General features: G+C 46.6%; 1 protein-coding gene and 1 pseudogene across 1 annotated transcript; both read right to left on the reverse strand.

Moving 5' to 3' along the window:
• LOC141271420 (uncharacterized) overlaps window positions 1–15,323 on the reverse strand; it is a 101,222-nt pseudogene that overhangs the window by 57,862 nt on the left and 28,037 nt on the right.
• LOC141270686 (gastrula zinc finger protein XlCGF66.1-like) lies at window positions 1,825–8,911 on the reverse strand. Its single transcript, XM_073680783.1, has 5 exons — window positions 8,590–8,911; window positions 3,772–3,921; window positions 3,463–3,642; window positions 3,256–3,379; window positions 1,825–3,172 (listed from the first exon to the last, which is right to left on the reverse strand). The coding sequence occupies exons 2-5, from the start codon at window positions 3,847–3,849 to the stop codon at window positions 3,054–3,056; spliced, it is 501 nt and encodes a 166-aa protein (XP_073536884.1). The 5' UTR covers window positions 3,850–3,921; window positions 8,590–8,911; the 3' UTR covers window positions 1,825–3,053.

Below are 15,323 nucleotides of genomic sequence, written 5' to 3' on the forward strand. Positions count from 1 at the left end.
CTACATATTTTCTGGACTTGTAAACTCCTTTCTCCTTACTGGGGAAAAGTACAACTAGTGATTCGTAAATTCATTGATCTTATTTCAGACCTTGACCCAGCTCTCGTCCTTCTCCATCACAGCAACATCCCTTTAAAAACATATAAAAACTTGATACTGAGACATTTGATCACATCTGCTAGAGTATGTATTCCTTTGCTATGGAAAAGTAACACTATCCCGACAATCTCACTTTGGTTCTCCAAAATAAATGAGATTATGTTAATAGAGGACCTCACCTCCACGATCAATAACTCCCATACTAAATTTTATAAAACATGGTTCTACTGGCTGGAGTTTAAATCTTCCACTGATTACCTTGATCTTATAGGGGAGAACTAAGTCTATACTTCAGGAGCCTCTCTGACGTTACCCTTACCCTCTTACCCACACATTCCTTCCCCCACTTCCCTTTGTCTTTGTGTGCATTTGTGTTTTTGGTTTTAACTTCTTCTCGTTTTTTCTTTTATTACCCCTCTATGTTAAGTCACATGAATAAGTAATGACTTAATGTTTAAGTCTGAGTGACCACGCTGGTATATCCTAACACACGTTGAATCAATTACTACCAGCGACTCTACCTTGGATTGCATTTACTTAATTTATTTTGTTTTCAAATGTTTTGGAAATACTGTTTATTGTTATTGTTATGTGGTCATGTTTGACCTACTACTTGTGACACAACTAGAACCTGGTGTTCGCATTTGTATTTCCTTTTCAAAACTTAATAAAGATAAATTTAGAAGAAAGGATGATTCTGAGAAAGGTCAGGAATCAGCCCAGAACTACAAGGAATGACCTGGTCAATGACCTGAAGAGAGCTGGGACCACATTCTCAAACATTACTACGCCACCATGGATTAAAATACAGCAGCTCACGCCAGCACATGTCTAGGCCCGTTTGAAGTTCACCAATGACCATATGGATGATCCAGAGGAGGCATGGGAGCCGGTCATGTTGTCAGATGAGACCAATATAGAACTCTTGGTATCAACTCCATTCGCTGTGTTTGGAGGAAGAAGAAGGATGAGTACAACCCCAAGAACACCGTCCCAACCGTGAAGCATGGCGGAGGAAAATCATACTTTGGGGGTGCTTTTATGCAAAGGCGAGGATGGATTGGGTCATGTATCGTGAGATTTTGACCAACAACCTCCTTCCCTCAGTAACAGCATTGAAGATAGGTTGTGGCTGGGTCTTCCAGCATGACAATGACCCAAAACACACAGCCAGGGCAACTAAGGAGTGGCTCCGTAAGAAGCATTTCAATGTCCTGGAGTGGCCTAAACCAGTCTCCGGACCTGAACCCAATGGAAAATCTTTGGAGGGAGCTGAAACTCAATGTTGCCCAGCGACAGCCCAGAACCTGAAAGATCTGGAGAAGATCTATATGGAGGAGTAGGCCAAAATCCCAGCTGCAGTGTGTGCAAACTTGGTCAAGAACTACAGGAAATGTCTGACCTCTGTAATTGCAAACAAAAGTTTCTGTACTAAATATTAAGTTCTATTTTTTTTATTGTATCAAATACCTATTTCATGCAATAAAATGCTAATTAATTATGTAAAAATCATACAATGTGATTTTCTGGATTTTTATTTTTAGATTCTGTCTCTTACAGTTGAAGTGTACCTGTTCTGTCTCCACATAAGGCAATTGGAGGTGTAACTGATATGTAAGATGCTGTGAGATTTTGTTTTCCTTACCTCCGTATCCAAAATGCGGAGCAGACAGGACCAGATCAGACTCAGCGTCCGAAGACTTGAATGTAGAACCACAGTGAGGGTGTAATTCAAGACTTGGTTTATTGAAAACCGGATACAGAAATAATATTTGATGGTACAATACTGACGCTTTCCCTGAAGCCGCTGATGTTGGTTGTTGCTGGTCAGAAATTGATGACTTTGCTAGCCCAATAAGTGATTGCCGTCTCACAGCAACACTGGCTATAAAATGGCTGCCAAGAGGAAGAGACCCACCAACCACAATGCAAAGCCATGCCCAGTTTGAACCAACTTAATTGGAACGAATGCGAGTGAGCAGTGAATTAATACTGACCATCAGATGGCGATGTAGGAATAATAGCTAATTATCGATAAAGATAATTTTGTAGCAGACAACAAATTCAGAACTCATTTTCTAACATGTGCAAAACAAACATCTGGGGAACAGCACAGTACCTACAATAAAAATGACAGACCTCCCCATTCATTGTAGGTGGGAAAACTTGCAAAATTGGCAGTGTATCAAAAACTTATTTTACCCACTGTATAATACATTTAAAGAGAACTTTTTGACATAGTTCAGTGCTAAGGTGCAGTGGCGAAATTAGAGTCTGATGGGCCCCAATGCAAAATTTGGACGTGGGCCCTCACCTCCATGTTCGTCATATGTGGCCTTTGTAGCATTCTAGATCCTAAAAAGACAAACTAGTTCACCCTCCAAGTAATAATTTCCCCATCCTGGCCCCAATCACACAATATTAAAACATTGTACATAGCACACCTGTAGAAAAAGACGACGCAGTAAAAAAACCCAAAGTGTTATACCCTTAACAATGATACTAAACCTAAGTAGTGTCCAAAGTAATAATGACTGTTTTGGGTGGGGTGGAGGAGCATGCAATGGTCTAGTGGCAGTATAGTGAGCACTTCATTGTGATATAGGGACACACCGCTGCCAATAAAGCAGCCTCAGCCGGTGACTGAGAAGAATCTGTGACTTCTCTGCATTTAGTAGTTACTATTCACCTCGGCGGTTATCTGTAGGAATCTCCTCTTCACACAGCTCATCACCCCTCACATATGTCTCTGTAGTATTAATATGGATCAGATCTTTACCCTGAAAGAAATATTGTAAAAGTCACAGACAGATGGAGAAGTCACATCTATGATCAGCTCTAATCCTGCCATCTCCACCGTTCTCATTACACAAGTATAAAACATATAATACTGGTGGATAAAACAAGACTGAACACAAGACCTTCACAGCCATCTACACATCATAGGGGAGATCTCATGACACCTCTCCATCTTCCTGATGATTCTGAGGAACATTGGGATCTTCTTGTTTACAGTCCTGTGGAAGAAGAGGACGGGGACATCTCTCTGGTGTTGTCCTCTTACTGGATAGAACTGGACAAAACACATACAGGGACTGAATTCATTCTTTACATACAGATAATTATAGACCGTGTGTATTTAGTCCTGTCTATTACCTGGTGATGTGAGGGGCTGGGGAACCTCCATCATGATGTCCTTGTACAGATCTTTGTGTCCTTCTAAATACTCCCACTCCTCCATGGAGAAATAGACGGTGACATCCTGACACCTTATAGGAACCTGACACATACAATGATACCATCATGTACCCGATCCCTTCATAGCATTATTGTATAATGTCCCAGCATTCCCAGCAGTGTCACCTCTCCAGTCAGCAGCTCAATCATCTCGTAGATGAGTTCTAGGATCTTCTGGTCATTGATGGCCTCATGTATCAGGGGGTGAGGTGGAGGTCCAGTGATTGGGCTCAGGGGTCTTCCCCATCCCTCAGACACAGGGTCCTGACAGCATTCACTAGAGGTCTTCTTCACTACTGTGTAATCCTGGTTATGGAGAGACACATTAATAAATCTCACTACAGACATTTCCAGAGTCCTCACCTCTCCAGTTCTGTCCATCTGTTATTACCATAGATAAGAATGATGTAATGTGATGTCATCAGAATCTCTCACCTCTCCAGTAAGCCGGAAGAGGATCTCTAGGGTAAGGTGTAATATCCTCTCCACAATTTTGTCCCTGTCCCTATCCATCCTTGATGGGTCAATCAGAAAAATCCTTTTATATAGAAGACCTTCACTGAGAGGATTCTATTTTAAAGAGACCTGAATTGGAAGAAGATAAGCTGATGTAACACTGTGGGAAGCTGGTACGGTGGCAACATTATGCATCTTGTTAAAGGGGCACAGTGGTGGCACTACACTGTGTGGGGGCCATGAAATGGGCATCATAATATTATTAATTATTGCGCTATTTATTCCATGGTGCTTTACATGTAAAAAAGGGTATACATAATAAAAAAACAAGTGCAATAATCATGAACAATACAAGTCACTGACTGGTACAGGAGGAGAGAGGACCCTGCCCGCAAGGGCTCACAGTCCACAAGGGATGGGTGAGGATAAAGTAGGCCGGGGTGGAGCTGGTCGTGCAGCGGTATAGTGAAACGAGGGTTACTATAGGTTGTAAGCTTGTCGGAAGAGGTGGGTCTTCAGGTTCCTTTTGAAGTTTTCCATGGTAAATGAGAGTCTGATATGTTGGAGTAGAAAGTTTCAGAGAAGAGGGGATGCACGGGAGAAGTCTTGTATGTGATTGTGGGAAGAGAAGATAAGAGGGGAGTAGGGAAGGAGATTTTGTGAGGATCAGAGGTTGGGTTTAGGTAAGTATCGGGAGACTAGGTCATAGATGTATGGAGTAGAAAGGTTGCGGATGGCTTTGTATGTCATAGGGTTTTGAACTGGAGTCTCTGGGCAGTGGAGAGCCAGTAAAGGTATTGTCAGAGAGGAGATGCCTGGGAATAATGGGGGGGGGGCGGGTGGATTAATCGAGCAGCTGACTTTTGGATAGATTGGAGGGGTGCGAGAGTGTTAGAAGGGAGGCCACAGAGAAGGAGGTTGCAGTGGTCATGGCAGAATATTATGACGGAATGCACTATTGTTTTTGCAGTTTCTTGGTTTAGGAATGTACGAATCTGGGAAATATTTCTTAGTTAGAGACGGCAAGAGGTGGAAAGGGCTTGGATATGTGGTTGGAAGAAGAGAGCAAAGTCACGCATTACCCTGAGGCCGCAAGCTTGAGGGACTGGAGAGAGTGAGTGTTATGACTGTGTAGCAACTTACTCAGAAAAATAGGTTATACACTAAAAAACTGCAACTGACCCTGCCGGTTACTGTACAGAATTTATATCTTGACACTGCAGTCCATAATGGTGCCAGTAGGTATAGAAAGCGCCCTAACCACAGGCTAGGAGATGGCAACTCAGACATAACTGCCTAAAAGGCCATCAAATTGCTTCACGTTCCTCCTAAAGAACCGGAAGGCAGAGCAGAGTATGAACAAGAGGAGAAGTGTGCCGAGCAAAGGAAAGATCCCTGAGTGAATATAATAGATAACGAAATACCAAACAAAGAATAAAGCAATTACTGCTAAATGGAATCTGTCACCCCCTGGGAGATTTGAGACCTCTAATATGGGCATACAGGTTATAGAAAAGTAAATCTATACATACCTGTATGGCCCATAGTAGAGGTCTGCTTGCAGAGCAATGTAGTTTTATAAAAATCAGTTTTCACATGTTTGGCATCCCCCGGATGCCAAGAAATCCCTGCCTATCTGATTAGTAAGCCCAGAAATCCCCACCTATCAGTTTATTTAGCATGTCCCCCCCCCCCTTCCCTGCAGATAGGTGGGGATTTCTGGGCTTACTAATCAGATAGGCGGGGATTTGTTGGAATCCGGGGGACGCCAAGCATGTGAAAACAGATTTTTATAAAACTACATTTCTCTGCAATCAGACCTCTACTATGGGCCATACAGGTATCTATAGATTTACTTTTCTATAACCTGTATGCCCATATTAGAGATCTCAAATCTCCCAGGGGGTGGCGGATTCCCTTTAACAAATATACTGCCTACTTTCTAATGATAAACAGAAGATAGGTGTGAAGTATACAGTAGCAAAGAAACAACAAAGCAAAAAACCCTTAGCTGAAATACACAGACTGTCTCCAAACATCAACAGAATGTTAGAACATCCAGAAAAAAAGGAGACACCAGTAGGTGAAGGTATTTAAAGCTGCACCCGAAAAGTCATAGGACAGACAAACAGAGTAAATGAAAGCACCTGTGTTAAGTTTGACAGACTGAAGCTGGAATAGCAGAACCCAAACACCAAGAGAGGCATGTCTTCTGTGGCTCGGTAGAAAGAGAAGGCAACCACAGAACACAAGCTCAAGTGATCAAACCAGGAGTATGACAGTGAGCAGTCATCAACTTTGATGGATAGGTCCGTTGGGGGGGGGGGGGTGTTGAGTGAGATGGGGGAAAGATGATGCATTCTGTTCTGTCCATGTTAAATTTTAGAAATCGGGCAGAGAAGGATGAAATAGCGAACAGACATTGTGGGATTCTGGTTAGTAAGGAGGTGATATCGGGTCCAGAGAGGGAGATCTGTGCGTCATCAGCATAGAGATGATATCAAAAGTCTTGGGACTATGAGCTGCTTGAGGCTGAAGGTGTAGATGGAGAAGAGCAGGGGTCCTAGAAATGAACATTTGGAGACACTGACAGATAAGGAACGAGATGATGAGGTGGTGTATGAGTGGGAGATGCTGAATGTCCGGTCTGTTAGGTATGAAGAGATCCAGGATAGGGCCAAGTCTGTGATGCCAAGAGATGTGAGAATCTGTAGTAAGAGGGAATGGTCCACTGTGTTGAAGGCAAAGGACAGGTCCAGGAGGAAGACAAAGTAGTGTCGCTTGGCTTTGGCAGTTAATAGGTCATTAGAAACTTTAGTTAGGGCAGTTTCGGCTGAATGATACAGTCGGAAGCCAGATTATAACCGGTCTAAGAGAGAGCAGGAGGAGAGGTGGGATTACAGTTCTAGATGGACATACTGTTCCAGTAGTTTTGAGGCATAGGGGAGAAGTGATATGGGGCGATAGCTAGACACAGAGAATGGGAGGACTTTTTGAGGATGGGTATGATCGAGGCATGTTTAAAGCTTGAAGCGAAGACACTAGTCGTTAGTGATAAGTTGAAGAGATGGGTTAGGGTTGGGATGAAGACTGTGGTGAGGTTTAGGATGGGATGAGTTGAGATGGGATCAGGTCAAGTGCACAGGTGGTGAGATGGGATCTGGAGAGTAGAAAGGAAAGTATATCTTCTGTAATGGCAGAGAAGCTGGTTTTGGATGAAGAGGGCTGAGTAGTCATGTGGAGGGGCTGTGGGGACTGTAGGCCAAAGCTTTCTCTGATATTGTGAATCTTCTGCTTTAAAAATGAGGCAAAGTCTTCAGCTGAGATCAGAGGAGAGGGGGGAGGTGCTGGGGGATGGAGGAGAGAATTGAAAGTGTTGAATAGCTGTTTAGGGTTGTGAGACAGAGAGAGAGATGAGAAGTAGATTTGTTTTGCTGCAGTGAGTGTGGACTTGATATTGGTGAAAGACGGTTTGTATACGATGAAGTGCTTGTTGGACTTGGATATTTTCCATCTCTACTCAGCAACCCTTGAAGCCCACCTCAGTACTTTGGTCTGGCTGGTGTGCCAGGGTTGCCTGTTGATTGGGCGAGTTTTTGCTATGTGTGAGGGGGGTGACCGATTCGAGATCTGCAGCTGTTGTGGTGTTATATCAAGTGCAGCAACATCTGCATCATGTAAGGAACCATTGTCTGCAAGAGGAGAAGGGGACTCGGAGAGTGAGTGTAAATTAAGATCTTTGAGATTTCTGCGAGGGTGTGCAAGTTTGTGGAGTGAGTATTGCGCACTTGGAAAGGAGAGGGAAGAGAACGTGAGAAGGTTGTGGTCAGACAGGGTAGAGGTGAGTCAGAGAGGTTAGATAGGGAACAGAGGCGGGTGAAGGTATGGTACAGTTTGTGGGCATCTTTGTGTCTGCGGAGGACCATTGAGCAAGGCAAAGGAGGAAGTGAGTGTTAGGAGCTTGGAGACAACTGAGTGGGAAGTGTCAATGGAGATGTTGAAGTCACCCATGATTACAGTGGGGATGTCAGCAGAAAGGAAATGAAGTAGCCAAGTGGTGAAGTGGTTGAGAAAGGAGGTGGCTAGTCCTGGGGGGGCGGTAAATGAAAGCCAGTTGCAGGTTGGAGGGAGAGTAGATGCGCACAGAGTGCATCTCAAAAGAAGGGGGACCAATGAAAGGTGCTAGTGGGATATGGGTGAAGAAGCAGTTATCTGATAGGAGAAAACCAACTCCTCCACCATGCTTGTTGCCGGGGCAGGGTGTGTGAGAAAGATGGAAAGCACAATAAGAAAGTATAGCTGGAGAGGCAGTGTCAGAGGGAGTGAGCCATGTTTCGGTGATGCAGAGGAAGAAAAGTTTGTTAGTAATGAAAAGATCATGGATGTAGGAAAGTTTGTTATAGACAGAGCAAGTGTTAGTGGGGTTGGGCAGCTGGGTATAAGGTTAGAAAGGCTGCAGAAATTTGTGATAGATCTTGGATGAGAGGTAGAAGTGACTGTAGGGATGTGGTGGAGGCCCAGGATTTGGAGAGATATCGCCGGCAGTGAGGAAGAGCAAAGAAAGTGTTAGCAGGTGGGAGCAGGACAGGGCATGAGGTGGCTGTCTGTGTTTGGAGATAAAGGATTTTATGTTGAGGAACAGATCTGAGGAAAAGGTGAGATGGATGGGAAGGATGGAGGGAGAGATGACCAGTTCCTTACTAGGTGTAGGGATTAGGGGGGTTAGTAGGAAGTAGAGGATTATACGGTTGAGAAACGATCAGAAATATTGTTTACTGTGACTGTGGATCCAGTTACCTTCCTTCAGTTCCCTTCTGGTTCAATTCTCATCTAATTCATTGTAGTATACTTATACGATGCACGAGCAGACTACAGTCTGTAAGATCAATACTTGTTTCCATGTTTGCTCTTTCATAGTTGGGTAGATTGTATCATAGGAAAAGTACCCCAAAAAGTTATGATTGTCAGAAAGTGTCAACACAAAAAACACTGACATAGTCGCAGTATTGAAGGGGTTAATACCCTCTGCGCCCAGTAATGGGGAATCTCCACATACCCCCACCTGCAGAGCCGCCACCACATATATGGCTGCTCTGTGCGCACAGGACCTGTGATGAGGTCACAGGAGGGGAGGAGTCAGGGGTCACATGATCAGGGGCCTCAGTGGATGCAGGACTCTGCTGTGCTGGTTGTCATGGTGCTGGATGAGGTGAAGGTTATGTGTGGGGTCAGGAGGTTTACAGTGTGGATGTAGCAGAGCCGCGTGTGTACGAGGTGTACGGAGCGGAGCCGCGTGTGTACGAGGTGTACGGAGCGGAGCCGCGTGTGTACGAGGTGTACGGAGCGGAGCCGCGCGTGTACGAGGTGTACGGAGTGGAGCCGCGTGTATGAGGTGTACGGAGCGGAGCCGCACGTGTACGAGGTGTACGGAGCGGAGCCGCGCGTGTACGAGGTGTACGGAGCGCAGCCGCCTGTGTGCGAGGTGTGCGGAGTGGAGCCGCGTATGTACGAGGTGTACGGAGCGGAGCCGCGTGTGTACGATGTGTGCGGAGCAGAGCTGTGTGTACGCGGTGTACGGAGCGGAGCCGCGTGTGTACGAGGTGCATGGAGCGGAGCTGCGTGTGTACGAGGTGTACGGAGCAGAGCCGCGTGTGTACGAGGTGTACGGAGCGGAGCCAGGTGTGCACGAGGTGTACGGAGCAGAGCCGTGTGTGTACGAGGTGAACGGAGCGGAGCCACGTGTGTACGAGGTGTATGTAGTGGATTCGCGTGTGTACGAGGTGTACGGAGCAGAGGCATGTGTGTACGACATGTACGGAGTGGAGCCGTGTGTGTACAACGTGTATGGAGCAGAGCTACCTGTTTATGACATTCACAGAGCGGAGTTTTATGTTTGTGTGAATGACATTATTTAGAACCAAAGGTGGATAATATAAAAAAGATAAAAGTATTCACAAGAAAATCTCGCTTGACATGTCAAGATACTTGAGTATATTATTAACATCATGAGATGACAGGTGAGGAAAGACAAGCCCACAGCCCCACTATCATTATTTGGTTAGTATTTATCTCAGGAGTGGAAGCCAAAACCAGGAGTGGGTGATAAATGCAGAATTGGTGACTTGTTTCTATTCTACCTTTTCTCTGATTGTTCCTCACCTGTTTTTGTCTCCCACTCCTGAGAAAAAATACTGACTGAATACTGACTGAATACTGATAGTGGCACTGTGTCCTTAAATGCATAAACAAATCAATGTCAGTATATGATAAAGCTACCAATGATAACCCTCTATTGGTCTAGAAAAGTGATGGCAAACCTGTTAGAGAATGAGTGCCAAAACAGCACTCGGCTGCCTGGAATCAACTGGATAAAACTAAGCTTTTGGCTGGAATGGAAGATGACATAGTTTCAACTGAGCTAGGTCCACTTAAGGAGTGTCTAGTTGAATGTTGCACAAACCAGCTTGCACAATGTCATCCAAAAGATGATTACAAGGAATTGTTAACACTGGCACTCCTGTTTCTTGGTTCGCCAGCAAACCCAGACGTACACATCAACACTTCAGGTGCCTACCATCAGGCCCGATGGATGGCCAAAGTGATATACACTCTGAAGATCTTCATGTTGTGTCACCATTTTCGTTTAACTTTGACAGAGTTAAAAAATCTCCGTCAATTTTGCACTTTTACTGTCCGCATATACTTGAAGGCTTGGAACCTCTCTTCCTGACTTGACATTACGGCAAGAACTGGTAGCATACAAAGGAATTAACGGAATCACCTATGGTACCTCAGTGAGATTATGGTGGGTCTGGCTTTTTTTTGACAGTCAGGTTCCAACCACAGAAAAGGTTGAGATGGTACTGGCTCTGCAAAAGAAAGGCCTTGTGTCATACAAGAAGCTTTATCACTTCATGTCGTCCAACACAAAAAAACTGTTTGTTGCACTGGAAATAAACCAAGATTTTCTTCATCAAGATCCTTGTCTGCGGCACACCAATGCAAGTAATATTGATGCATCCTCAAAAATCGCTGGATTGAAAATCGTGAATGATGCCACTGAACGCTCCATTGCACTCATGACTGAGTACATTTAATTCATTACTGAGCACTCAAGAAGACAAGAAATAGTTTATTCTCCAGTGTGTGGAGAAGCATCACCATGACTATCTTGAGCCAAATAAAGCGTGTTTTGTTAAAAAAAAAAGTGAAACTACTGTAAAATTGTACATTTACTTTGCTACAAGACACCTATTACAAATAATTGTTAGTTTTGTGATGATTGAGCCATCAGTAAACAATGTTGCAATGTCACGAGACTTTGTGTATGTTACAATCACACCAAAAGGAATTATTCCCAAGGGTGAGAACTAAAAGTGTACATAAAAATGTTTTGACTGTCACCCTAATATATATATATGGCCAATTACTAAAGACTATTGGACCAATGGATATAAAACAGAGTCCATGGCTTTAAGGAATGCACACTTTTTCCAGCATGGAGCACTGGTTCTGTCGTTCTTATTGTTGTGTTTTATTAGAGATTTGCTTGCTCGTCAGTTTAAGTGCACTAATTTCACCTGGAAAGTGTTCAGCTTCTGGAATCAATGTTTTCATTCAGTGACAGTAAGCAGAGGAAGACATGTGGGCTAGATCTTATATATACATAAAGCCAGACACAAGATTGGTAAAGGTAAAAGCAATCATTCCATTACTCTTGTCAGTGTCTCAGCGGCCTCAATTAAGCCATTGTTCTCCCAGTCACTAGTCCCATTGTGTGGATGGGGATAGTAGACCCAATGGAGCAGTCACCACAGGGGGCCTCACATGCAGTCCCAGATGATGGGCCCGGAATCAGGAAAATACCTCCGCCAATGCACAATTAGCTTTGGGGGGATGGGAGTGTTTCCTTAGGGCTGAGCTCAAATCTGGGGGCCAGCTTGGGGTATGTTGGACACTGATGAGGAAATGGAAGGGTTGTTGCTGGCTGGGATACACGTGCTGCGGTTGTGATATCCATTGTCTGGAGAAACATAGGCTGTGACTGCAGAGTATACCAGCGGTAGATATCAAAAGCTGTGGGCCAACGAAAAGTTCGGAGACCGTGGGTATCACTTGGTACGAGAGCAATGGAACTACCGATCCCGGATTGGGAACTTGTGGACTGAGGGCATTGTGGACGATTGGAATAGAACTATTTGCATCATTAACCTGCCTAGGTGATTATTACAATCCACAACCTCAGATCTGTGTGACCATGTGTAGCGTCGGCATCTCTGCCCGGCAGGAGTTCCCCTCATTGCTGCGGTCCCGGTCCGGCGTCCTCCAGCTCCCTGCTGCTGTTGTGCACACCGCGTGCAGCTTCCCGGGCGCTGTGCTTAGGGCGCGCGCGCTCCCTCCCTCTTAAAGGGGCCGCACGTGCCGTCCTAAAGAGTCCCCGGCCAATGGCCAGAGGACCACTCCTATTTAAAGCACCTCCTCCAAAATGGAGGTGCCTGTGCAAGGTTGTTGTTTGTGTACTAACACTCTCCTCAGCCCTCAGGTTCCAGTGCCCGCCAGTCTGTCTATCAGCCGTGCCCGCCGGCTTGCCTACCCGGATCACTTGCCTGGCTACCTGCCGTGCCCGCCTGCTTGCCTACCCGGATTGGTCCCAGAGTGGCTCCTGGTTCACCTGCCCGGTCCCTCCTTGGTTCACGGAGTCGACTAAGCTGCCGTGTGGCCAGGGTCGGTCCGAGTTGACACTTAGTTACCCTCTGGTCCCTCCTTGCATCGCAGCACAGAGGTTCCACCACCCGGATAACAGTTTGCACAGGCCTTGGAACCCGGTGGCTCCCAGCCTCCCTCGCTCTCAGACCTGTACCAAGAGGTCTCTCGCCAGAGATCCCAACAGGATACTATCCTGTCTTATCTGCGGACAGTCAACTCCCGCTTGGACTCGCTGTCCACCCCGACTGTGTCCGCCTCTAACCGAGCGGCACCAGCTCCAATGGCACCTCAACCCAGTGGCGGTGTGGAACCCAGCTTTCTGCGCCTCCACATTTTGGTGGTGACCCTGTCCAATGTAGGGGCTTCATAAATCAGTGCACGCTGCACTTTGAACTCCTGGCACACCAGTTCACCTCCGACTGGGCTAAGTTGGCATTCTTCATGTCTCACCTCACCGGAGAGGTGTTGGCATGGCTTAACCCTCTGTGGGAGAGAGGGGATCCTCTGGTGTCCGATCTCCAGGCTTTCCTCGCGGCTTTCCGGAAGGTGTTCGATGAGCCCAGACGAAAATCTTCAACTGCCTCCTCACTTCTCCGACTCCGCCAAGGGAGTCTCTCTGTGGGCCAGTATGCCGTGCGTTTCCGAACCCTTGCATCTGAACTTGCCTGAAACAATGAGGCCCTGGTGCCCACCTTTTGGGAGGGCCTTTCCGGACGGATCAAGGATGAGCTAGCCGGTCGTGACATACCTCCCTCCCTGGACGAGCTGGTGTCATTAGCTACCCAGGTTGACATCAGTTTTCTGGAATGCGCTAAGGAGATGACCCATGAGAGGAAACCTCTGTGCCTTGCTCCTGTCCTCCAAAGTCCAGTATTGCAACCTGCACTCCCCCAGGTGTCTTCTCCAGAGCTTATGCAAATTGATCAGGTTAAGATGGTCAAGTCTCGCCAGGAGACCAGTCGTGCTGAGGGGAGCTGCTTCTATTGTGCCAATATAGAGAATCAGATCCGTTCTTGTCCGTTGAGACCGGGAAACTCCAGTGTCTAGGACCGCTCGGAGAGGTCGTCCTAGGCAAGAGTTCTTCCTCTCCACCCTTGACGCTGTCCGTTTCCGTTACCAGTTGTGAGACGCGCTTCTTCGAGACTGCCCATCTGGATTCCGGAGCCGCTGGGAATCTCATCCAATAGGCCGTTGTGGAGCATTTTCAGATTCCTACCATACGTATGGCGGATCTTTCAGCGGTTTCCTCTGTAGATGGAAAGCTTCTCCCTGAAACCATTTTGTTGATCACTGAGCCAGTAACTCTTCAGGTGGGAATGCTGCACTCAGAGAAGATCTCCTTTTACATACTGTCCGGTCTTTCTCATCCCCTCTTGCTTGGCCTGCCTTGGTTACAGAGACATGAGCCTGTCCTGAATTGGAGCTCGGGTGAGGTGCTCCATTGGGGTCAGGAATGCCATAAGACCTGTCTGGTTCCGGTTCGTCCTGCTCGACCCCTGTCTACTCCGGCTAACCTACCTGGTCTGCCAGCACTCTACTGGTCCTATGCGGACGTTTTTGATAAAAAGGAGGCAGAGACTTTACCACCTCATAGGCCGTATGATTGCCCCATCGACCTAATACCTGGTGCTTCACCTCCTCGCGGGCGAATCTACCCCTTGTCGCTGGCAGAGACCCGTGCCATGTCTGAATACATTGAAGAAAAACCTTGCTAGGGGATTTATCCAGAAATCCACCTCTCCGCCTGGAGCAGGATTCTTCTTCGTCAAAAAGAAAGACGGCTCTCTTCGTTCTTGTATCGACTATAGGGGCCTAAACCAGATTACCATCAAGAATAAGTACCCCCTGCCTCTCATCTCGGAGCTGTTTGACCACCTAAAGGGCGCAAAGATCTCCACTAAGCTCAACCTTCGTGGGGCGTACAATCTGGTCCGGATCCGCCAGGGAGAGGAGTGGAAGACGGCATTCAACACTCGGGATGGTCACGAGTACCCCGTGATGCCCTTCGGTCTCTGTAATGCTCCTGCCGTCTTCCAGGAGTTAGTAAACAATATCTTTCGAGATCTCCTGTATTCCTGCGTGGTGCTGTACCTGGACGATATCTTGGTGTTCTCTCCTGATCTGCCCTCTCACCGGAGGGATGTTCATCAGGTCCTGCTGAGGCTCTGGAAGAGTCTCCTGTATGCTAAGTTTGAGAAATGCCTCTTTGAGCAGACCTCCCTGCCGTTTTGGGAGTATATAATCTCTGAGACCGGACTGCGGATGGATCCCGAGAAGGTGTCTGCCGTCTTAAAGTGGCCCCGATCGGAGGGCTTGAAGGCTATTCAGCGGTTTCTGGCATTCACTAATTATTACCGCCTCTTCATTCCTCATTTCTCCTCCCGGACCGCATCCATCTCTGCTCTTACCCGTAAGGGACAAATCCCAGGGAGTGGTCTTCCGAGGCAGAGAATGCTTTTATCTGTCTTAAACAAGCCTTCTCCTCCGCTCCTGTGCTACACCGTCTGGATTGCAATAAACAGTTCTTCCTGGAGGTTAATGCCTCTTCCTCCGGAGCCAGAGCAGTACTTACCCAGAAATCCTCGTCCGGGCGAATGGTGACCTGCGGCTTCTTTTCCAAAGTCTTCTCTCTGTCCGAGCGCAATTACTCTATAGGAGATTGAGAACTGCTGGCCATCAAATTAGCACTGGAGGAGTGGCGCTACTTACTTGAGGGGGCTCTGCACCCGGTGGTCATCTACACTGACCATAAAAATCTCGCTTATTAGCAGACTGCCCAAAAACTAAACCTGCATCAGGCCAGATGGTCTTTGTTCTTTGCGCGA

This window comes from Phyllobates terribilis, unplaced genomic scaffold (genome assembly GCF_046119375.1).
Source record: "Phyllobates terribilis strain yellow unplaced genomic scaffold, ASM4611937v1 Scaffold_5__5_contigs__length_657084704, whole genome shotgun sequence".
In the NCBI taxonomy this organism is placed as follows: domain Eukaryota; kingdom Metazoa; phylum Chordata; class Amphibia; order Anura; family Dendrobatidae; genus Phyllobates; species Phyllobates terribilis.